This window comes from Pezoporus wallicus, unplaced genomic scaffold (assembly GCF_028554395.1).
Source record: "Pezoporus wallicus isolate ANWC-B61680 ecotype Strahan unplaced genomic scaffold, APGP_CSIRO_Pwel_v1 contig_8218, whole genome shotgun sequence".
Lineage (NCBI taxonomy): Eukaryota > Metazoa > Chordata > Aves > Psittaciformes > Psittacidae > Pezoporus > Pezoporus wallicus.
In genome coordinates this window covers 1784887-1810378 of record NW_026636063.1, presented here as the reverse complement: position 1 = coordinate 1810378, position 25492 = coordinate 1784887, and the positions used below count along the sequence as shown (strand labels likewise).

The 25492-nt window shown below is 35.7% G+C and overlaps 1 protein-coding gene across 2 annotated transcripts in view; it reads left to right on the top strand.

Annotated features, from left to right (window-relative positions):
• VRK1 (VRK serine/threonine kinase 1) overlaps window positions 1-25492 on the top strand; it is a 35822-nt gene that overhangs the window by 734 nt on the left and 9596 nt on the right. For both annotated transcript variants that reach the window (XM_057398995.1, XM_057398996.1), the window contains exons 2-12: window positions 6422-6583; window positions 8088-8143; window positions 12830-12899; window positions 13303-13390; window positions 14772-14880; window positions 15023-15115; window positions 16107-16239; window positions 17534-17654; window positions 18703-18758; window positions 19939-20117; window positions 24339-24447. In XM_057398995.1, coding sequence (XP_057254978.1) covers window positions 6427-6583; window positions 8088-8143; window positions 12830-12899; window positions 13303-13390; window positions 14772-14880; window positions 15023-15115; window positions 16107-16239; window positions 17534-17654; window positions 18703-18758; window positions 19939-20117; window positions 24339-24447 — 1171 coding nt within the window. In that variant the 5' untranslated portion in view covers window positions 6422-6426. The remainder of the gene's footprint in view (window positions 1-6421; window positions 6584-8087; window positions 8144-12829; window positions 12900-13302; window positions 13391-14771; window positions 14881-15022; window positions 15116-16106; window positions 16240-17533; window positions 17655-18702; window positions 18759-19938; window positions 20118-24338; window positions 24448-25492) is intronic.

Here is a 25492-nt window from a genome sequence, read left to right as displayed (position 1 = left end):
TTCCCCCTTAAATAAAACCCTACAAATCACAAACAAAAATTTGAAATTTTAGGATCAGAACAGGCCTGTTGTGGAAGATCTGGGCTAGTTTCTGTCTGTCAGTGGTTGTGGGTTTTCTTCACTTCCTGTTTCTCGCCATTTGCCTTCGTTGTTTAAGACTTAAGCAGCTGCAGGCAGGATGAGTCCTGGTGTTTTTTTTTGGTTTTCAAATTGTGCTAAAGGCTTTTATTAATTCATATGGAATCCATTGGCATTAACAAAAATGTAAAAGCTGTTGTGAAGCTTCCTATAGCTATTACTGTGTAAAAAGACCTGTGCCTTCCTCAGTAGGAATAAGGTGCCCACTTAATTCATGGGGATAATCCCCAAATGAGATAGGATTCCTAATGAATTTAAGAAGTGTTGATTTTTACAGTATGCCAAGTTATCAAAAAAGCCAGATGTCTCACTTGCATCGGTACTTGCTGTTGGCTTGGTGGTGAGGTGATTTGAGATGACAGCTGATTTGGTACTTTATGAAACTTATTGTGTTCTTTATAACATAATTATCTGAGTGATGCTCAGGTTTTGCAGGAGAACCTGAAATACTGCTCGGAAGAAAAAAACGCTTTCTTGAGAAAGCATTTTAAAGTTAGTAACACCGTAATTCCTCTGTTCCCTATCTCTGAACAAGCTACATTCTGAATTTTTAAAAAGTCATCTCAGTGTATTTATAAGAGCATTCACTTTGTCCAGTATGGCACTACTGTGATGAAATGCTTCTCATTAATTTTGGTCCACCAGTGTACGTTTATTCATTTTATCTGAAATGGTGTTTTCTTATTTCTTGGGAAAGAACTTTAGCGCCTCTTCATTATTTGTCAGATGTCTTAATCACCAGGAAGTGACATTACAGTGCTACTCAAAAATGTAATACAGTGATGGACCAGTCACAAAAATCACAGAATATCCAATGTATGCAAAAGAAGTCTTTGTTCACAACCTCCCTCACTTGGCATTGTAAGATCTGATACTTCAGGTACTTTTATTTTGGTAGAACTGTTTCAAAGGAGGGACCACAATATTTAGAAGTTTTATTGTTGTGTTATTTTCCTCCAACTCCTTGAGCAAAAAGTTTTTTTTTTCCTGCTTGTCTTTATGTCTTTTTTTGCAGGCAGACTTAGACGTCTTGCTACAACTGATGAACAGTAATAATCACATGTAGATTTCATGTCTTGCTGAGACTAACTATTCATGTAGAGGAGCACAGGTCACCAGCATGCCTTCTCTGTGTTGAGTATGGAAGCAGGCCCTACTGAGATAAACAACCATAAAAATGACAGTTTCCAGAGAATAAAACTTGAGGATAGAGAATAAACCAGCCTGACTAGCCACACAGTAGAAATACTTCCTTATTAATTTCAGAGTTTATTGAGAATGAACGCCAACAAAAATTGAGAAGTGGCTATTCATATTTATTCAAGTATCTCTAGAGTAGCAACCGTTGCATTGGTAAGGATAACACCAGTAATAGTATTGCTGTTGTGGATTTGTCTGCATATCTCAAGTACATTGTATTCACTTTTTTCCAAGTTTTTTTATTAGGGAGAAGCAGAAGAAATAGCTTTTGTGGTATTTAAGAGGCTTTTGGAGAGTTTAGACAAATAGTCTTGGAATATTCATACCTGTTAGTAGGAAAATCTTTGTTTTGAGCATATTGTAGCCACATAAAATGCTGCTGTTTACAAGCATGCACCTTGAAAATTGTTTTTGTCAGATACCTTAGCTAAGTAGGGTCAGGTCTGTTTGATAGTTGAATGATAGTACAATACTTGACATCTATGGCACTCTGTTTCCAGGGACTTTAGCATGCTTGCAGACACTAATGAATTAAGCTTCACAATACCTGTGGGATAGAAAATATTCCCCTTTACTCATAGGGAGAGGTAATTGAGATGCAGGAAAGTTAAAGGTGATTTATTTTTATGTATATGTGTTTTTGTGAATTTTTAAAGGTGATTTTAGGGAGAAGTAGATGACTTTATTGCAGTTGTTCACTGTACAGTAGGCAGCTCTACATCATGTTTGCTGGTTCATTAGTTTTCTGACAAACCATGGATGTTTGCAGCACTGTGAGTTGAAAAGCACATAGAATGATAGAATTTGCACTAAAATGTCATTTTCTTTTTTCTTTTTTTTTCCCCTAGTTCTAGAATTTTCATGTAGGAATTTTTGCAGTCTCAAGTAATTTTGGTTTTAATCAATAGAAGAACCTTGAATAGATTTATCCAAATAAATGTGAAAGCATGTGCAGCCATTGCTTAAATATTTCCACGGATGACAGCTTTTTTGTAAGAGAGTGAGTGCTTAGTATTGTGCTTGCTGCCCATTGAAAGCGATCAGTGTTTGGCACCTATGGCCTACTGATAGTTTGACCAACTTGTAAGTAGGCATGGTGCCATCTTAACAGATGGTTATGAATATAGACAGCCAAGAAACCATGTATGTGTATCTCATGTATTTGTTAAGGGCAGGGTTCCCAGCTGGGGACGTTCAAACTTATGTCCATTTAAAATTTTTGCTTTTATGGATAAAGGGAAGTTGTCATTAATTTATTTTTTTTTTAATTTCTAAATGCTTTCAGGCATAGAGCACATTAAACAAGGAAGGGGGAAAAAAAGGGAACCCTATCTTCTCCTTCGGTACTCTTAAGGAGCTATGTTAAGTAAACTTAATTCCCTTTTAAGTGAGGCTGCTATCAAGAGACTTGCTGTGAATGTCAAAGATGTGAAGCATATCAATAGTTTTCTTTTACTGGATTGCTGGCTTTATTGAAAAAGAGGCTACAAATTTTGCTTTTACTGGGCAGCAGTCTGTCCAGCATTCAAGGACCTAGGTGCATCTGACCAAGTCTCCCTGGAATTGTTTGTAATAACTCAGAGGTCAAGGGATGCAGTCCTTCAAGCCCTCTTCAATGTCTCTTATATTGTTCATAGCTTGAAGACAGTATACTTATTTTGTGTACTTATGTATAGATGACAGTGAGTGTGATCTTGTCTTATGTTTGAGTCATTAGGCAACACTGCTGAATTTTGTGCTTTCTTCTGAGTCAGTTTTGGGGATCCAGTCTTCTGGTCAGTTTTCCCATTACTACTTCAGCTGTTTTCAGTCTGTCCTTTGTTTTATTCCTTTTCCTAATCAGGGCATCCTGAGAAGCTGCTTAAAGGTCTGTTGTGATCATTTTGGTCTGCTCTTGTAAAGTGATACCAACACAGGTATTCCTACCACTTGTTCTTACTGGTGCTTTGAAACCATTATGTTCTCAGTGGTATGGTCTTGGTTGAGCTATCTGGAATTAAATTTAGTGCTTTAAAGTCTTACGTTTCTCCTGTAGAAAATCTGGAGGAAGAATCGTCCTCTAAGGGATTACAGTATGTATCACCTTGAAGATCAAAAAAAACCACAAATGAACAAACAAACTAGCAAAAAAAAAAACCCCAACCAACCAAAAAAACCCCAAAACCAAAAAGCTGCAGAGGTGTAGAGAGAGAAATTTCTTGAAGTTTTTGGGTAAAGTTAGTCTTAAATTTTAAGTTTAAAATGTAAAAATTGTATCTTGGTTATAGGGAAGAATGTTACTGTGTAGAAGTGGAAATATGGGAAAGTAATGCAGAATTAAAACATCCTGTTTTGTGATAATGAGAAAGCTTGTGCTGTGTATGTTGATGCATAGCAGTCTCTTCTTGTGATGTTGAAGTTATTTATTTAACTACAGTAGGTATTCAGATGTGGTTCTATGACACAGAGATACTTCTTGGATGAATCAGGACTCTGAAAAAGTAGAACTTTTATTTGGCGTGGAATCATGTAACTTCTCTTCTGCTTTTATTCCTATATTGAAAGACTGGTGTCTGCAGACTGCTTGCTGCTGGAGCCTAGTACTCTCTGATCAGGTTCTTTTAGTTCCTTCATATATGGAGAGCTGTCACGGTTTAAACCCAGCTGGTAACTCAGAACCAGACAGCTGCTTGCTTGCTCTCCACGCTTCTCCCTTGCTCTGGGTCCGATGGGGAGGAGAATCAAAAGAATGTAAATCCCATGGTGCAATAACTGAAGTATAATATAAAACTATTCTATTAGGACTACTACTAATGATAGGGAAAGTAACAAGGCGAGAGAATATAAAACTATAAAGGGAAGGTAGAAAACCCAGCCAATAACCAGAAGTGATGTGCAGTACAATAGCTCACCACCAACCAACCAATACCCAGCCTGACCCAAGCAGTGATCTGCCCCTTGTGGGTGACTCCTGACAGTTTATATACTGGACATGATGTACCGTAGTGTGGAATACCCCTTTGGCTAGTTTGGGTCAGGTGTCCTGTCTTTGCTTCCTCCCAGCTTCCTGTGTCCCTTCTCACTGGAAGAGCATGAGAGACCGAAAAGTCCTTGATCAGGGTAAGCACTGCTTAGCAGCAACTAAAACGTTGGTGTGTTATCAGCATTGTTCTTAGACTAAAACACAGAACTGCATCAGCTACTAGGAAGGAGAAAAATAACTGTCACGGCTGAGCCCAGGACCAGAGCATAATATTTAATATAAAAATTACTTGCTTGGAGATAGTTAATACTATATGGGATTTCTGATTTTGGAGGGTGATACAAAATATACTGAAACAAATGTTAAGTTAGACTTGGCAAAGCACAACAATCGCAGTACCCAGATGGGTCACAATACCAGTGTAATTCCTATTACTTGTCTCTATATTATGCTCACTGTCATGATGCTGGCATCACCAGTCACTGGGAAGGAATAACCAGGTTGAAACGAGCTCAAGCACATTGCTGTTTTTGAAATTCTGCTAGTTGTTTAGGTTTTATACTCTTAAGTTGAGCTGAACCTTGTATTCACTCTCCTGCGCTGGCCTGGCTAGCTCAGGGAGACCTTTACAGCACTGTTTGATCCACAGAACTGTGCTCCACCCCATGGTCCCCTTTGTTGAGCTTAAGTGAGCTTCTCGGGCACATCACTGCTGCCAGTCTTCACCAAGTCAGATTTTATTCAGTCATGTTCTACTCCTAGGGGTTTAGTCAGTCATAGCTGCAGATATGAATATTAGTGGACAGAATATAATTTTCAGGAAACTTGACAGTTCTTGCATTTAGTAAGTAGAGAAATGGGTATGGACTGATCTCTTCAGATGTTGGTGACAGATATTATTTGGGGAAGAAAATTTTCCAAAAATGCTACCCAATCAGAAAAGAGGCTTGTAGAGGGGGGAGCAGTTTTGAAACAGCTGTCATACTTACTTGTTTTTCTATCTGGGAAATAAAAGGTCTTAGAGGAACATTCTAACTGAAAGAGGAAAACTGATGTTAAGTAACTGCATTTGTCTTAGGGTTATTGTATTGCGTAGCTAGACTAATGTGGAAGATATTTTGCTATCCAGAAACTTCCTGAATTGTGTATTAATGTTCTTTCCTCCTTTCTCAAGCAAAATAATAATAGTAAAATACCACCATTAAGAATGGTATCTTTTAGAAAATAACTGTGGCACTGTTTTTATGACTTTTATAAGTTAGAGGGAAAGATCATTTATTTGTAAAACAGATCATGAAGGCTTTTCAGGTAAAGAGGTCTAGTGCACTTTTTGCCATACCATGGCTGTATATTCTGTAAATTCTTTTACTGAATCAAAATATGACTCTGCTAAAATATCAAAGCATTCCTTTGCTCACAATGAGTCCTATTCTGCAGAAAGGTGCACATTTGGGTCCAGTGGGCCATTATGTTAGTCTGGAAATAATGTTTATCTGAGACCTGAGGTTTGGAGGTGACAGTCTCAAAATAGGTAGTTATGTACTAGTTTGATTATCTACTAAATGTTGCCTTGTGAACAATAAGCAGACTTTTGTTTTTGTTGCATGTAGATATGTAGGAGAAAAAATAACTGTTTGAATAGCTTAATGTTTTGGGTACTTTTTAGAGCAAATAGGAATTCCTCATGCTCTTACTGAAGGCTTGGACTATATGACACTTTTTGAATATGCCAGTTTCCCTCCAGGAAAACTAATGAGCTTTATTTCATTAGTTTTCCAAATTCAGATCTATGATTGGTTGTGATTGATTAATACATTCTGAGATTTTTCTAGCATGTATTACAGAGGGTCTTCTAATAGGTTTCTCTTGTGAAGAGTTTTGACGGCAAAAATTTTTTTAATACGTCCTGGAAAAATGAGTTGGTTTTCACTTAGAATTTGTGCCAATGAAACTACTTACTGTATTTCTTTTAAAGTATCTTCGTAGAAACAAATTCAAACTTAAACTGCTTATGCTTTTTCTTTGCTTGCAATGGATTTCTACAAAAACTAAGCCTGGTCAGCATGTAACCTATGCTTTCTTTTGTTTTGTTTTTCGTTCCCTTCCCTTATCTTGCTCCAGTGAAAATGCCATATAAGAAGGCAACTGCTGGAAAAAGAGCCCCTGCAAAAAGGAAACTTGCTGAATTATTTGGTCTGGGAGAGGTTCTAACAGATACGTCAAGAAAAGAATGGAAATTAGGTGTCCCTATAGGGCAAGGAGGCTTTGGACGCATATACCTTGGTAAGTGTAGTTATCTTTGATAATGTTTTGAAATGGAGAGTGAGATGTTTATCCTTTTGCAAAGCACTGAAAAGTTGACCCTAAGTGAGAAACACAGTGTCTGCGAGTGATCTTTTTCACTAGAACCTTAACTTGGTTCACAATGTTTTTTTTTAAACCAACCTCTAATGTATTACTTTTTAGCAGTGAAAGGATAGTTTAGTATTTATTTAAATTTGATTTTTTTGGTCTGGTTAAAAGAGGGTATTTTTGCATAAGTGTCCTTCTATCACAAATTCTGAACTGAAACTGTCTAAGTGTATTCTATGAAGGCTACTGATCAGCCAGTATTTTGGCTGGTTTTGACTTTGGTGCTGCTCTTGATTTTTATTGCCTTGTGAATTTCTGACATGTCATACACTTTTTTTTTTTTAAATGTAATCAGTATTCAAAACAAATTGAAATCTTGGACTGTACAGTTTAAAGTGTAAGCACAGATCCTGCTTTGTAATGCTGGTTTTTTTTTTTTGCGAATTCAAGGAAAATTTCTTTTAGTAGATAGTGTTCCATACTTAGTATCCCTGTTATTTTGTTATTTGAATAGATAAGAGATCTCTTGCGGATACCTCATGGAATTAAAAAAACTTGATTGCCCTAGTCACTTTCCAAATAATTTTGAAGGGATGAAAGTTAATGTGATCATGATAATAAAGCTTTCTTTTGCTGTGCATTTATGGTCTTCCTCCTCTTGGTGAAAAAATTGCACTGAATTCATACCGAGTTAAAAAAAAAAAATTAATAGTCCGTCCTGCTTTCATAATGAACAGACTCCAGCATAAGTGGATTAAGAAAAAAAACGGGCAGTGAGTGGCTTCTTGTCAAAGCTCTCTACTACTTGCTCAGCCTTGCTCAATGAGCTACTAAATTTACTGAGCCTGGAGTTCTAGCTCACTCAAATTGTGTAGTTCTTCATGTTAAGAATTCCTGCTTTGTTAAAGACAAAGCTTGCTCTCTGTTTGCTTCCCCATCATTTGCACAGAGCTGTGCCCCTGCCTGTTCCTGTACTTTGTGCTTTCCCAACTTGATGTCCCTCATACCTGTGTCTCCTGTCACAAATATCAACAGCTTAGTAGCAACAGAAAGTCACTTTTGGATATGCGATATAGTAAAATAGGAGAGAGAATGTGTTCTCTGTCTTTATGCCCATAATGATGTATGTTCATCACAGTCCTAGAAAATGATAGAAATGCTGTTAACTAGGGGAGTTAACTGAATAACAAAAAATGAACTTTATTTGATAAACTGCGTATTTTACTCAAACAGAATGGAGAATACAAGACCATATCCCTATAGAGCAGACTTGCCATATAGAATTATTTCTCATACCAAAGTCTAAGGTACTGATATATGCTCATGTCAATACTTAATTGCTTTGTTGGGTTTTTGGCCATGCTTCATAGCAAATAAGTGTATGTTTTGTGACAGTTTCCTCTCATACTAATAATAAATGCTTCCTTTTTAACAGCTGATGCTAATTCTTCAAAGCCAGTTGGCAGTGATGCACCTTACATTGCAAAAGTGGTAAGAGAGCATTTGAATTTTTACTTCACAACTTGAAAATGTTTGTTCTAGGATAGCATGTATAATTTATTTTCTGACTGAAAATAATACAATTGCTTAGTGCTGTTTAAAATCAATGTGGTGATACAGAGGAATGCTGCTGACAATTGAGACTCCTATGGATGAGGGGGGATAATGGAACATCAGCAGAGTTGTAAAAGGTTCATGAAATTTATCAGATTCTGTTTCATTTGGTGCTTACTGTAAACAGCCCAAGCATCACAAAATTAATGGAATCTGGCTAGTTTTTAGAGAGTTTCTGTGATTCAGTAGTGAGACTGTGTGTGCTGTTGCTTGCCGCTGGAAGTTGGTAAGCTGACAGATGGCTTGGAAGTAGAAACCGCGAAACTTTGATTCCCAAGGTCCCCACAGATGTGAAGTCCTTTAAATGTTTTATCATAAACCACATACATACTCTAATTTTGATTGAATTAAAAGGGCATTGACACAAAATTTTAACCTAATGATTAAAGAGAAGAAAAAGTTGATGGCCCATTGTAGAAAATTGGCAAATTCTTTTATTAGTTGAAATTTTCCTATGCTTTGAATCTTACAATAAAAAAACTTATTTAACTTGATTTAGCTATAATATTCTCTTCCTAAGGTATAAAGTATTCTTTGTTAAATTTTGCAGATTATTTTGTATAGCTCTTACTATTACATATGATTCCCTGGTAAAGTCTTAGTAAAAAAACTTGGGAATATGTGAATACCCGTAGTAGATCCAAGCCATTCATTATCTTGGTAGTACTTCTATTCCTGAGACAAAAGCAAATACTGTACAAGAATTTCACAATGTTAAAAAAAAAAAAAAAGATAATTCTTCAGCACAGTTCAGAACTGCAGTGTTTTAGTCTTTTAGTGTCCTGGGTTCAGCAGTAGCAGTCATGTTTGGTTTTTTTTTCCTTTGTGCTAGCTGGTGCAGTGCTGTGTTTTGACTTCCAACCTGAGAACAGTGTTGGTGAAGTCAATGTTTTCAGTTGTTGCTAAGTGATGTTTACCCTGACCAAGGACTTTGTGAGGCTCATGCTCTGCCAGGGAGGAGGGGAAGCCGGGAGGAAGCAGAGATGGGGCGCCTGACCCGGGCTAGCCAGGGAGGTATTCCATACCACAGCACGTCATGGCCGGGGTGGGGGGTGACTGGGAGTTACCCGGAAGGACACGGGCTTCTGGGTGGAACTCGTCTTCTTGGCCGGTGGTATCGTATTCTCTTCCCTTGTTATTTTCCCTTATCATTGTTGTAGTTGATAGTTGCGGTGGTGATTTGTGTACATTGGTTGCTGGACTGTTCTTGTCTCAACCCGTGGGAGTTGCACTCTTTCGATCCTCCTCCCCGTTCCTCTGGGAGTGGGGGAGAACCCCGGTGGGGGGGGGGGGGGACGACACGGACCTCGATTGTTGTCAGCTCGGCACCACTCACTGGGAGTGAGTGAACAAGTTACCTGACTGGGTTTAAACCACGACATTTAGTTATTAACCTATATGGTGATACTGAAACACTTTACCACAGTAGTTGGCCCTTATGTAAATATGTTAGTACTTTTAACATGTGTTCCTGAAACAAAATGATCAGGTTAATTTAGACTAAAATACCTTTCAGTTAGTATGTGCCTTTAATCTTGATATTTACATCTGCTAACTACAGGGAAATTCTAGAGTGTTGGTTTTGATACTGTTCAGACTCCCCAGGGTAGTATTGGTGATGACCCTCTTTGTGAAATTTTGTCACTGAAAAAAATACCTGCTTTTTTGTGTCCAACTTGTGGAGGGGTGGCTATTAGGCAGGAGCTATAGTCTGTTTTGGAGGCAGATAAGAGATGTTCCAGTATCAGTAGTGGCCTGCTTGTGAGAGACACTGGCTCTTGATTACAGGCTCCTGCTGAGTTTGGACTGATCAGGAAGCAGAGCACCATTTAGCTTTCATGGAAGAATCCAGTTTGACTTGCTTGGAAAATCATCAGTTCTGCATTATTTTATGCTGTGCATAATCGCTATCCTCCTCCTTCCTGGAGTTTGAAACCTGTCCATCTGCTTCTCTTCTTCTCCGCTTTGGGCTCTGAATATAAGAAGAGTCAGTCACAATAACTTTTGGGTTGCTTTCATGCTATATTTACTTCATTGCAGCAATTTGTAAATACCTCCTGATCTCGTAGATGACTACTCACTTTAAATTTGTCTTAAACAATTTTGCCTTTATGGCACTAAAAGGTAGCCCTGGTCTTTGTGCTGCCCTCACAAATGACCCATAACATATTATGCTTCTACAGTCTAGTGTTACACAGCTACGCGTAAGAGGCTATTTTCTGATGCCTAGGTGATTCTTAGTTGATCTATCAGCTGCAGCGAAGTGGCTAATAGCTTTGAACAATTATTAGTGTTTAACAAAATATGTGCTTCTATAGTAATGTTCTTCAAATTAAGCTATTAAAGCAGGCTGAAAATTGGCTTAGTCTTTGACATATCCTCATAGTATTGGTGTCTGAGCAGTACAAAATGAATCACAGTTTTTATTAAATAAATGCTATTTAGCGTGGACCTTTCAGATGTCATTGTTCAAGAGTGGATGCAGAGTTTAATAACACTTCATTAAATTGCTGACAGAAAAAGATCAGAATTCTTTAAATACTGCTAGAAGAAATTCATCGGGTTTCCATTGTGTACTCCACCATTTCTTTCGGTATATCTTTTCTAATTAGACTTTAATTTCAGTTTTGCAAATCGTGTATTTAGACTGACTCTGGGCATAAAGTTGTAGAAGTTTGTGTTTGAAAACTTTCTGGCTATAAGATGACTAGTATGGCAAATTTTGGACATCATTATATGAGCCTTTTTAAGACAGTGTATGCATTTATCTGTATGTAGAATTAATGAATGATATTATGAGAAAACAGCTTCATAGTCAACATGGAGATCTGTTTTGTGGCTAAATCATTTATCCATACCCTCAAGTATGAAGAGACCAGATTTTCAGCATTTGCAGACTAGAGAAGGAGGCACTGAGACATGATTTTTTGTGGAATAATTTATTTAAAGATAAGTATTTTAAGAATTCTTAGCACCTACAGTTTTTTGCTCCATTTTAGTTAGAAAATAACATTGTTCAAAACTATGTAAATTGAATAAAAATATTTTCAAATTAAGTTAGAGTATTAATGGATTAGGTTACACAGAAACAAATGAATAGGCCAAAGGAGAATTTGTTCAAGGTAACTGCAGTATAAGAATTGAGCTATTTAACCCTTCTCCTTTGTATATATAATGCCTGTATGGCTAACTTGTTGTCAGTAGTGGGTAAATGAACTAATTGAAAATAAATATGCATGAACCTAGTTGTTTTGTTTTGTTGCATTTTTTTTCTGTTGAATGTTGGTCCCACAAGGAGTGGCCAAAAACTGTTGTCTTTGCTCCACTGTTTATCAGGATACTGATGGTGGTGAAAGTGAGGTGGAGATAGGCAGTAGCTTTGTGATCAAGTGTTCAGGCCAAGGAGTGGTGTCTAAGCTTATATCTGTTCTCATTCTAACCAGCCTTCTTACTCTGCCTCTGAGGCAGTGCATCAGGAGCACACTAAAGTCCATCTGCCTCAGTGCATTTGATCTCTTTACAGAGCTTCATTAATGTCAGACAGTAGTAAACCTCTATTAGCTGAGTGATACTCTCTGGCCTTTAGCAGTTTCCTGGATCAGTACATCTGCATTTAAAAGTTACCATTAAAACCATTTAAGATTAATATTATATATCTTGGAACTTTTGCTATTATCATGTGATTGTATTCTTTCTGGATTCCCTTGCCAGGAATCACATACCTTTTTTTTTTTTTTTTTTGGTTAGTTTTTTAAAGTGTAGGGTATTCCAGAACAGGTATTTTCACCGAGATAGTATTAATCTGGACATATATGAGTAATTAGACTAAAATAAATTGCTTACCTCAAAATCAATCACTTAGAAATTGCAAGAGTTTGAATTAATTAGTTGTGTGGGTTTGTGTTTTGTTTTCAAAGAAATTTCTCTTTCACTTTAGCTGCAATAGGTGGTTAGCATAGATTTGTCTCTAGAAAATGGAACTGAAATACCTTATGTTAGCTTCAAGACAAAGTAGATTCTGAAGTCAAAGGTATAGTTGAAATTTAGTTTAAGATAAATTGGGAGATCCTCTCTAAATTTTATCTTGATAACTAGTGTATAAAGGGAACAAAATACCTTATTTTAGGCATGAATTTAACTTTTGTCAAGATTTTTTGCATCAGATCATTTCAGGTGTTATTTTAGGCTTGCTAATGGCTATTGCAACTGATGCAGTCCAGCTTTAATGTGGAAAATCTGAGATAATGTTTAATGTTCTTTGCTGACTTTTGCTGCCAATTATTAGTAATATTTTTATATATTTCAGTTCATTTGTATTCTTTAATCTTTTGTTATGGGAGAGTATTCTTTGATACCCTTAATTTTAAGCAATTTATAATAAAGATAGTTTTTTAGAGCCGACCTTCTTTTATCAAAAGATCATATTTATTGAATTTATCAGTACTGGGTAGAGTGCTTGAGGGAGAATATTTCTTTATAGGGTGAATGTTACGTTTTGTGAGCTTTTAATAATTGTTAGGCACTAATACAGGAGGTTTTAACTAATTCTAAATTGTCTTAAAGGAACCCAGCCAGAATGGACCTCTTTTTACTGAGTTAAAGTTCTACATGCGAGCTGCTAAGCCAGATGAAAGTAAGCAGTCTATTAAAATGTTTTTAATGAACTACAAGCATTTAGGAAAATAGTGCCTACAGGAATACAGTCAAACTTTTAAGAGAATAATTTTAGGTAATTTTAAAAATTATTTTTAAATTATTAAAATCTATTTCAGACTTATAGTAAAATTAAGGTTTTTTTTTTTTTGGTAAGATGTTCTTTGAAGTTGTCTTGATAGTGTTGCCTAAATTGAAATTGTAGTTGTGGCCCTGTCCCTACAATGGATATGTGATTATCTTTCCAGTACACTTTGCATACAAGTTCCTATGAAATAAGCAGCTCACGCTTATGCAGGAACTGTAATCTCTGCAAGTACTCTCTTTTTATGCAGGTCTCTACTGATACAGTTTCATAAACTTACCTTTATTTGTATTTTCAGTTCAGAAGTGGCCTAAGTCCCATAAACTGCAGTATTTAGGTGTACCAAGATACTGGGGTTCTGGCTTGCATGAAAAAAATGGAAACAGGTGAATACATCTTTTGGCATATACTTGGATTTATTTCATCCACAAGTACTATCCCTTTCACCCTAATTTACTTTATATGATGTATTTTCCATCTGTCTTCATGTTGTTCGTTTGTGCTATGAAGTTTTGTGTTTATAATGGGATGTTTAAGGAATAGATGAATAGCTACGTTTTATCTGTGTTCTGTTTGTTACTTGTGTTTGTGTCTATTAACATTCTTTGTGATTTAGTTTTCATTTGTCTCAACCACTGCTGTCATATGCTGATACTATATATATGTAGTTTAGAAGCTTTTCATTTTTGAATTAAAATAATGTCAACTTCTGGTGTATAAGTCCTTTAATAATATGACTATCTTTAAAGTTTTTCTTCTAATATGGTGTACTTTTTAAATGAGTATTTTCACTCACACATGTAAAGGACATAGTGTTCTCCCTAAATCTGTTGAGTTTTGGGTTCTTCTTCCTTAATAATAGTCTTTCTGACTTAATATGTGAGCTAGAATAATTGCTAGTCTCATGTTAAATGTATTTTAAGTCTAGGTGTAGATTTTACTACTGCTCCTTCTCATGAAGGGTTTTTGTGGCTTAGTGTTGTATGTTATGTCTTTTTATATAACAGTCATTGTTTCTTAGTGGGCTTTCTCTAAATGGCTGTACTGCAAAGGAGTTTGGGCAGTTCTCTGGCAGGTTATAGTAGCTCAGGCTTCCTTGTGCAGACACTGCATAGGGCAGTTGTTATGTATTCCCTTGTATGTCAGAAGTATCATTGTTTCAGTTGGTTCTCAACTTTCACTTAATGTACAAACATTACTTGAGAGGTGAAAGTAAATATGACAATGATTTCCCCCCACCCTCAAATAAACTTTTCTTTGCAATGTTTAATGCAAAAAGTTTCTTTAATATAGCCACTTTGAGCTCTTACAGTAATAGAACCAATTTGGCTAAAATATCAGAACACCTTTGGCAAGTGAGAGATTTTTGGTTTTAATAATAGTTTTAAAAAAGGTTGCAACAGGTTTCAAGTCACCGTGTTAAGTCAGTCTTTTATAAAGCAAAAAAATATATATTTGTGTAAGTAATTAATGTTTGGGTTTACCTATAGTGAATTACAATACAGATATGTTCATCTGCAGGTACTTGTTACTGTATTGCATAACTAGCCAGAAAGAAAGAACAATTCTTTTGATAGATGAACTTTTGACGAGCTTATGTTAAAAAGTTAAGGATTGATGTGCAACATATGTTTCCTGTTTACCTGCAGTTTATCTTTTGAGAGGTATGTTTTCAATCAATGATTTGTGCAGTCGACATATAAATAAAATACTTTGCTAAGTACAGTTCAGTAACTTTGGTTTTCTTTTCCTCCTCCTTGAATTTAGTTACCGATTTATGATAATAGACCGATTTGGCCGAGATCTTCAGAAGATGTATGAAGAGAATGGAAAGCAATTTTCCCATAAAACTGTACTGCAGCTAGGCTTGAGAATAGTAAGTGTAAAAAATGTATTTTTATTTTTACAATCTGTCTTCCCTGTACAAGTCTTTCAGTTAAATCAGACTTTTGTGCTGAGTACAGGTCCTCTGCTGGGTGGAGCTGGGTACTGCATTTATACGACTCTTGTTTTGTTAGCTTGATATCCTGGAATACATCCATGAGCATGAATACGTGCATGGAGACATCAAGGCCTCAAACCTTCTCCTGAGTTACAAGAACCCTAATCAGGTATTTCTAATGCATTTTATTCCTTATGTTTTAAACCTTCTATTTGACAGCACATGGCAGTGCTTTGAACACGTGAAATCTAGCAGAAGCTCATTTTTAAGAATGTATATGGTAATATTATTTCTGCTTGACATTTATATCTAGTTAATATTCTGTGTGGGTTTTTTTTTTAATTTTTCTTTTTATTCCTTTTGCTGGACAGTTATCAAATTGACTGTTTGGCCTAAATAATATTCTAGAGAAATTCTCAAGATTAAAAGAAAATTTGCTCAGAAATAAGCATTTGCAGGTGGAAGCTTAAAATTGTATAGTACGCTGGTAAATTATGTTTGCCTGTCTGCTTTGTTACCTCATTCCTTTGTTCAAGAAATCCACCAGATAAGTGTTCTGTTACTTGGAAAAATTGGTGTTTAAAGTGTTGGCTGTTCCACTTGATTTATAGGAGTCTCATTTTGCTGCATATTTAACTCTCTTTACTATTCAAACAATGCATATTAGAGTTTCAGAATTACGTATGTTGTCTTGCTCATATGTTTAAGTTTATGAAATAAGTAAAATAATCTCAGTTCTCTTGGAGTAACTGGTGTTAGTGAGAAGTAATAGTATGAAGTAGTATTCAAATGGGACAGTTGACTTTAAAGAGAGTAGTATTTATAACGGAACTTTTTCTTTTAATTTTTTTTTTTTTTTTTTTTTTTTTTTTACATTTAGTCTTACTGGCTGTAACTGGCTATTTTACTGTACTTGTCCTTTGCATCAGCACGAAATGACCTCTAGATCAGACTATGTGGAAGACAACAAAACCTGACGTTTTAAAATCACACGTAGTAATCCCAATGAAGCACCGAGAAAGGGTTGTTTAAAGTTGAAAACATCACCATTTTTAATGTAACTCCCAACCATTCTCTTAATTTCTAAAAATACATTTGTTATATGCCGTCTTTTTTGTATTTATAGTTTTTTAATCTTGGAGTTTTGTGGAAATTACTAGGTATACTTGGTGGATTATGGACTTGCCTACCGATACTGTCCTGAAGGAGTTCATAAAGTATATAAAGAAGATCCCAAAAGGTGTCATGATGGAACTATTGAATATACCAGTATTGATGCACACAAGGGTGTAGGTAAGGGCCTAAAATTGTTCTCAAGATAGGCACTTGTGCATACTTTTTATAAATACAGAAGACTCTATGTGCTTCATTGGGTTTTGTAAACAACCAGGTTTCTGAATCTATAAAAATATTCTTTTCTTTTCCATGGATGATGCTGGCATTTGCTCTTTTTCCATTTACTGGCTTTTACTTTGGTATTAATTTACTTAATTTTTAATGTAACTTTATAAATAGAGTTCCCTAATTTCTTAAGACTGTTACGAAGTTTAGTATATTGCTTTTTATAAACTAAGTAGGAAAGGAATAGTGCCTACAAGATCCAGATAGAAAAACAAGCCCTGTTTTCAGGAGATAATACTTTGTTGTCAAAGTGAACACTGTTTTTTCATATTTGGCAAAGATGCACAATAGTCTTTATTTTGTTTATAGCCTAATATTTAGATTTTTTAAAAAACACTTTGTTTAATTATGGAATATTATTTCAGAATTATGCCTGTAATCATTGAACATCAAAAGGCAAGATGTGAGAAAAGGTTGACTATGGAAAGGACAGGCCTATGTCTGATTTAAACATTGAGGATTTGTAGTGAACACCAATTTTATTTTCTTCATTCTTAAATTTTGTTTTATTAACATAAGAGTGTGGCCTGCAAAAATAATAGTCTTTGAAAATTATTATTTACATCAGGATGAAATCCTGCACCTATGTTTAAAACTGAACATGAATAATCATGACTTGATTTGCTGATTTGGACTTCTGGTGTAGTCTGTAGTCAATATACATATGGGCTGTTTTGGTTTTGTTTGGTTGTTTGTTTTTTTTTTTTTTTTTGTAAGGCTTAGGGATCTGATTGGTTATTGTCCTCTATTCAGTTTTCAAGCCACATAAAATAGTTCTGCATTGTGGAATGCTTTTTTCAGGAGGTGGCATTTCAGTGCTATTACTTTTTTGCAGAAGAAGGAAAGTAAAAACCGTTTTGAACAGAAAGTCAATTGCTTCACTAACTTGCTCAATTTTTTCCACAATCTGAGTACTTAAAGAGCTTGCCAAATCGGGGTAACTGCAGCATGTCATATCTTGAATAGAAGATAGAGGTTGATAAAAGACTTGAAAATGAAGGTATCCTTCCAGATGCAGGAACAATAATTTTTTCCTTCCTTGTTTTCATGATAAAATGAATAACTAAGTAATGGATGCAGTCGTGTTGCATTGTTAGCATTGGCTTTCTGTTGTCTTAACGTATTTACAAATTTTAACTGCTGTTAAACTGTGTATGCTTTATTAGCTGCTCTTATGGTTCCTTAGCACCGTCAAGACGTGGTGATCTGGAGATCTTGGGTTACTGTATGATTCATTGGATTAGTGGCCATTTACCATGGGAGGATAATTTGAAAGATCCAGATTTTGTCAGAGACTCAAAAATTGGGTGAGAGCTACTTGTTTTCTTTCTCATTTGAAATTAAAAATAGGAATAAAAATGTCTTATTGTAGAAATGCTTTGTGTTTGCAGTATATTCCTTTTTGGTGAGTAGGCTGTTGTTTTGTATAGCCCCAGTTTCCCTTCATTGTGTCTCATGTATCCTTGGCTTATAATTATACTTTACTTGCACTGTTCCACTGTCTTCTTTTGCATGCAGGATACTTATTTGTCCACTACAGTATTGTCGCTTTAGAATACTGCTATGGTTAAGGCAAAAAGCACTCTTAGAAATATGCTGGTAACCATTAGTCCCAGTTTACAGAAAGAGAAGCTTGGGATATGAGTAGCCTTTCTAACACCACACTCAAGTCATTGGCAGGCATGAGAGCTAAAGGTGCATCTTCAGTGTCTTTAAGCATCTTTTCACCTAAATGGCTTTAATGTGGGAATTTTAATTTTTTTTTTTTGTCCCTCTCCCTTGCTGTTACGTTTCTTCATCTTTCTCCCTAACCCCACTCAAGTCTTTCTTGTCAGATATTTAATATGAAGAAAGCTGTCCCAGCAAAGCTGTATTTGTCTCTAACAAGTATTTGTATCTGGCTTCCTTATCTCTACTTGTAACACTTTGGCCATCAATGTTAGTGCAGCTTTGCTCCCTCACTTTCCCCCTAGTTATTATTTTGGCAGGTGTTCTGCTCTGAATAATATCAGTTAGAGAAAGAGTCTTCTAGCAGGAAGAGGTGAGAGCATAGGTATGTGAGGTTTTAAACTGGACCAGTTCTTTTCCTTCAGTCTTTTACTTGCATCCTTTTATAAGAATCAAAAGTTGTTAAGCAAAACTTGACCATATTTCACATAGCCTGCCTGGCATTCATCAGCATCTCAAACATACTGCAGTCCTAAAAATGGCTGTACTAAGTCATACCAGAGGTTTATCTATTAGTGTTTCGCGTCTTTGGCAGTGTCCCAGGCTATGAACCTGTGAAGTTGGTCAGAACATGGCAAGATCCAAACTTTGACAGAAACTGTAATTTTGAATAACTTTGTTTTTCAGCTGTAGAGATATCTCAGTTTTGATGGACAAATGCTTTCCTGGCAAAAACAAACCAAGTAAGAAGACCTATTTTTAATTAAAATACTTTGTTTTGTACCATGTGCTAAGCATTCTCTAATAATTTGTTTAGTGTCCTTTTTCTTTAAAATAATAAAATCCATCAATTGGTTTAGGTCCCATCACCAAATTGTAGACAACTTTAGACAGTGGCTGGAAGCTCTGAAATTTGTATTAGGGTGGGGCATGTTCAATGCATACAAGGGAAGGCCATGCTGCTCTGCATTCAAATAAAACCAGATCAATTCAGTTGCTACAGAAGGTGAGGAGTTGTCATGCTGTCATCAGTATGTCACCTCCTGAGAGGGTTGTCTTGGGCATTGTACTCTAATCTGTTGCTTCATTAAGTCCTCCTTGTTTACTTAAGTTTGTACCTGTTTTTCTTCCTGCTTTTATCAAAGCAACAATGTGTCAGGAATTAGATTGTTGATTAAGTTTAGACTCTTCCTCTTGGCTGTAGTTACATAAACTGCAGACACTGTGTTGCTTCTGACTAAAGACAATAGTAAGTATTTGCAAACATGAGATGTGTAAATTTATTTTTCACAATGGAATTTGAGATTCAAAATATGAAGTAAAGCAAACTTGAAATATAATATAGATTGTTTCTATTTTGCATTGGCAATTTGCTGAGTAGATTTTTTTTTTATAAAGCTTGACTATTAGAAATACACTTTCTTGGGATCTTAAATATTTAGTTACTTGCAGCTACCCCTGGTGATCAGAAGGTCAGAAGAGTTTTCACTGGTCTTTTTTCTTGCAGTGGTCAAATGTTTCATGTTTTTGTTTTTTTTTGTTTAATGTGTGTTTCAGTCTTGAACTGATGAAGTTCTGAGATAACACTGAGCTTCCTTTTCAATGTTTATAAATACAGACATAAGAAATACCATGCAAAAAATTATTCCTTGGTGAAGATTGGCCTGTTACATTTTTTACAACTGACTTTTCTTCAGTGCAATGAACATGTGAAAAACAGTGATGCTGTCATCACTGGGTAATGAACCTTGGTATGATTTTTTTTTCTGAAATATGTTGTAGTAAGTCACAATTATGAGTTGTAAATAGCCATTTCAAAAAATAGCATAAGTAGTGCATGCATAATTTCTGACTCTTTTGTGGTAAAATTGAATAATTAAAATGTTTACAAATAGAGATTAATTGGAGGTACCATTTCTTTAGATGAAATAGCCAAATACATGGAAAAGGTGAAACTACTGAGCTATGAAGAGAAACCTGTTTATCAGCATTTCCGAGAAATACTTCTGCAAGGGCTAAAGGCCATTGGGCAAAAAGATGATGGAGTACTTGACTTTGGCTTGTCAGAGAGTGGAGACTTGCAAACAAAACCCACGCAAAAGGTTATTTCTGTAAAAAATTATGTCTGCTTTTAATTAATTTTTGAGCCAAATAGTTATAGTAGTATTGGAAGTAAGTGTAATAACTGCATCAAGTAGAGAATAGGCATATATTGAAATGTTTAAGTTCAAATCTAAACACATAATTTCTCTAATTTAACTTCACTAATTGTTATTAAAACTAATATAGAATGATATTTGTAGGTGTACTTTCATAATATATAATACCTTGGATAACAGGATTCATAGTTGTAATGACATTTGATCAGATTATCATTCTGTTAATTTACTTATTTTCTTTAAACTGCTAAAACTCCAGGTGGATCAAAATTCATGTAAGGTAAAGAAGTTTAGGTTTCATTTCATATCTTCGTGACTAGTTAAAAGTTTAAAGTATACATCTTTATGCCAAGTGGAATTCACATATCGAATTCACTGTAATCTAATACATTATTTATGATCTTAACTATACTGGTAATCTGGGGGTATTTTGTTCCTTGTATTTAAGAAGCCTTAAACTCTAGATTTGGACTCCCATTTGAGTACAGTGTAAGAACTTTTTTAAGCCTTAAGGAAAGTGTGTTTTAAAATGTTTTAATAATAGCACAAATGGTCAAATAATGGAACTGTAAATATTGTCCCGTACACAAAAGTGTATTTATTACTTGTTTATTTACATTTGTTAATAACAGGTGGGCAGTTTGTTGGTTCCTTTAGCATGAACCAGAGAACTGAGAATTATAGTATAGGACAATAGTCTGACAATTCTGCCCATTTACTGACTTGATCAGCAGTGTGTTAAAGATGAGGAAAAATCACAAGAGAAAAAAAGCTGTAGGATTTTAAAGTCTTCTGAGGATACATGTCCAGCTTTTTTTTCTTTTTTCCCTATTAAATAGTACTTTGACTAAAATCATACAGCCATTGTCTCTATACCAATATTTTTTGCTGAACTGGATCTAAAGATCTGTCCAAAAGGAGAGTTCATTAGCGTAATGAACTAGATGATCTTAAGGTCCTTTCCAACCCTAATGATTCTATGATTCCATAAATTCTTCTCTTCCTCCTGTGGTTCGACATGGCTTGAGACCTGTATATTAGGAGAAAAAAAAAATAATCTGTTTTTAATGGTTGACTGGATTCTTTGCTGAATAAGTTGGCCTGCTGCAGAGCCAACATCTGTGGCCTTTAATGTCCTTGTCCAGCAGATATTGCTGGTGCACATTTCCAGTGGAATAAAACTTCAAAAACCTAAATTCGATAGCCGGTATTAGTCAAGACCATTCCCAAAAGGTGAGATAATACTTTTTGCATAGGTTCTTGCTTACCAGCATCAATTAGGACTTAAGTTTTTTTTAACATGGGATGCTTTCTTTTCTTTAAAATAAAAACCCAAAACCATCATCAACAAAAAAACACCAGAAAAACCCTTCACCCTCTGAGGAGCCATGCTAACGACTTCATGCCAGCTACTGCTAGAGCGTCTGAACAGAATAAGTTTTTTTTCATTGAAATCAGGTTGACATAACCTGCTTGATTTTGACCAGATACCAGGACAGATGACTCTTCAATCCACAATGGATTTTCTAAGCCTTGTAACATTTGTGGTATAGTCTAGGGTAGAAGAATATATGGTGTCAGTCCTTCTTCCAAAGGTGTATTTTGTACTTCAAGAATGACTGGAATGAGGGTCTTTCTTAAACAGGATGTCTCCCTCCCCAGACTACATGTTTGAGAACACATGATACTAGTTTTTTTTTCCCAGAGAGACGATGATTTGGGCTAGTTAAGAATGGCTGGACAGTTAGATATACAGAGGAAGAAGGGAAGAACATAGAATGCTAGTTAAAATTTTGTGTATTTTCTGCCGTGATGGGAAGCTCAGTATGATGGCTGAGTGTTTTAAAAATAAGTTCCAAATTCCAAACTCTGCTAGAAAATGCTTTCCGTAAAGATAATTTACCATTGACCAGTAGCATCTTGCCTCTGAAAGCCAGTATCTTCTAGCACATGATGAATTTCTTTTTGGCATGCTTAATGTCCAATTTGGAAAGGAAAAATGCAGTCTGGCAGCCGCCCTTGAGAAGACAGTGACCTCTTATATAGAGTATTTATGGCATTTTGGCTGTACTGATCTTTTAATCTCAACATGTCTTAAAACACCTACTCTTCGTTTGGAGTGAGCCACCATAATACTTTCTTAAAACAGTGTTGTTTGGTGTTCTGAAGTTATGCTGTTTCATAGCTAGGAGACAATATTTCTAGCTTCTCCCTAAATGAAGTCTTAAAATGTAGGAGTCTCCTGCGCTTTCAGGTTGTATATAGCTAATTAAGCCATGATGTGTATTATATATTGAACATAGGCATGGTTGTTCTGGAGTCTCAGTCATTTTCTACTATTGGTATCTGGCTAATAGCATAGATGTCTGCTGTATTGAAAGTTAACATTTGGTTTCCTGTATCATGACTCAAGTTTCCCCAGACATATAAGTAAATGAAACGCAGTCCAGAGTTCTGCTGGAGGTTGTGGGGTTTTTTCTTCCCTCTCCCTTCGCCCCTGCCACGTATGGTACATGCATGGTTTATGTGTGTGGTTTTTTATAATAGTTCTAGCAAAACAAGAAGCTAGCCTTACCATGTGTTGAAGGAAATATTTGCAGCTCTTGATGAAATTATTTAGGACAAGGACCACATCTTTCCTTTTAGTCCTGAAGAGTTGCTGGGAAATATTAGGAGCAAACTAAATTTGAAAAATATGGATCTTAGTGATTTGTGGACCCTTCCAATGTTCAGCTTCAGATGTGCAGGTGTTGCTTTAGTCAGGTGAATGCTGCCTGATTTCTGATTCTGCGTAGTTCATATGCATCAAGATTAAGAAACCGCTTTTTATTAAATAATCTTGGAAACAAGGTAAATATATTTTGCTTTTGTGCAGCATGTATTGGATATCTGTTTTTGATGAGCATTTAAAATGTTTTTAGTACAATTGGGACAATGCATTATCTCTGGTTATAAAAGCAGTACAGTGCTGAAATAGTCCTCCTTAATTTTGGTCAGAATGAACAAAAGTGTCTGTGTTTATTCCTGCCTAATGCATCACAAATCTGCTGACATGCTAACCTTGGAGTCTTGGCTGGCGGTAATCAGGCCTGTGCAACGGCAGGAAAGATGTACCTAATGCACGCCATCAGTGCAGTCTGCATATGGAAGTTCTCACAGGGGAGCTGCCCTGTGCCAGCTGAGGGTTACCTGCCCACTGCAGTTATTGTATGTAATTATCGAACCAATCTGTTCAGCCCAGCAGGGTTTAGATGGTAATCATGAAGCAACACTTTGGAAAGGAAGGATGTAATGCACTCTCCCCTTCTCTTATGAGCTATGTGAAGTTGTAGCCACTTTTAAAGCTGTATTAGTAAAGCTCTAGTCTCACACAATTTAAAAAAAAAAAAAAAAAGAAAAGAAAGAAAATAGTAAGGGCAAACTCTTCCAGCATTCAGCTATGTTGGATACAGATACAGGTCAACTCATCCTTTGCAAAAAAATCATGTGGCTTTAAAAAAATAATCTTTCCATAACTACCTTAAGAATATTTTGCAATAGTGAGATTAATTGTAATACACAGATAATAACAGTTCTATCCACTTAGAGGTTTGAAGATAATGTACCTTGAATAGAGTTCAGATTTCCCAAATACCTCTCTTTGGAACAGAACCCATAGCTGCTATCAGGAAAAAAAAAAAAGTACTGTCAATGGGTGTTAGCTACTTTTAAGCTGTGCAAAGCCTTAAGAAGCAAGAATACAGATAAACTTGAATTTAACGAGATGTAATTGCTTTTTAAATAAAGCAATTAACATCAACTTTGGGTAAAATGTTTTTTGTGTTGATTTTTCAGACTGCTCCTTCTGTGACAGTTGTTCTGTGTAAATAAAAAAATAGGTTTTGATCATAAAAACTTGTGTTTTCATACATTCGGATTTCAAATCCTAATGTGATCTGCAGATGGGGGAACTGAACTTTTGAATATTCTGTTGCCTGCCTAGTACTGGTATTGCATTAATATATGAATACATTTTCTTACAACTGGAGACATTTTATCGTGTGAAGAAATAATGCTTAAAATTAGGGAATACATTGCAAGGGTGAGATATTTTCTACTTTGTGTGGTCTTTTCTGCTCTTGAGTTCAGTTGTTTTTTTTTTTTTTTTTTTTTTTTTTTCTCTAGAAAAAGAGAAAAGCAGCAGAAAAAAAGGCAGCAGCTACAGCCAGTGAGGACACTGAAGCAGATATGGAAGTTGCAGGAAGCCCAGAAAAAAAGAAACCTACTGCTTCTAGTAAGTCAAAAGGTTGTTTCCACAGTCACATTACTGGTGTGGCAGGTTAACCCTGGGTAAGGACCAAACTCCCACGCAGCCACACACTCCCCTTCTCAGTGGGACAGAAGGAGGAAATAGGATGAGCAAACTAATGGTATGTTTTGGGGAAATAGAGGATCTTATGGGGAGATTGTTTACCATTTACTGTTGTGTGCAAAACAGATTCAAGTAATTACAAAGATATTTTTCCTAAGGAACTTTGAATTAAGACTTTTCAGTAAAAGACCAGATGTTGTCTGTGTTCAAGTAGTCTAAAAATAATAAAGCGGTATCACTGGAATCTACCCCAAAATAAACCTGCTTGTTTAAAAAAGGTTTGATGGAGTATGGCAGGATGGGAAAATATAACATTTCAAAGACAGTGATATTACTGGTAAGTTATAGATTTATGCTACTATATTTACTCAAACAGGGTGGTATGAAGTCCAAGTAATTAAGCTAATGTTATTCCAGGAGGTAACACTGCTATGTTCATTTCCAGCTGTTTAAGTTATAGAATTCTGGTCATGAAAATTGGTGATTATTTGTCTTACTGGAATGTTGTTTGAGTTGTTGACTTAAACTCATGAATTTTCTGGTCTGTTTTTGTCTGTAAAAGGGTTAATTAGAGTATACTTTCAAGGAAATAAAATTCCTTAATATGATGCTGATGTTTATTCATAGTTTTAGCATTTCAGATTTCATTTAAGACCTTATAACAAAAGAATTTGATATAGCTGAGTATTTTCTGGTTGTGATTTGATGCACTTGAGCAGAATGTACTTTAATTTTATATTACATATTATAGTTCTTTTTTCCTGGGATTCTAAACTAAAATTCTCATAGGTGGAGATGGAAAATGAACTCAAGGAATTGCAATCCAAGTGGTAGCATCAGTTTTTTTCTAAATGCTAAGGTTTTTCAGACTAAGTAAAGGTATCTGGGAGGCTATATATATGTATTCAACAGCCAGTGCTTAAAGTAAGTGAGACACATGAATTTAAGCCTTCTCTTGTAAATTCTA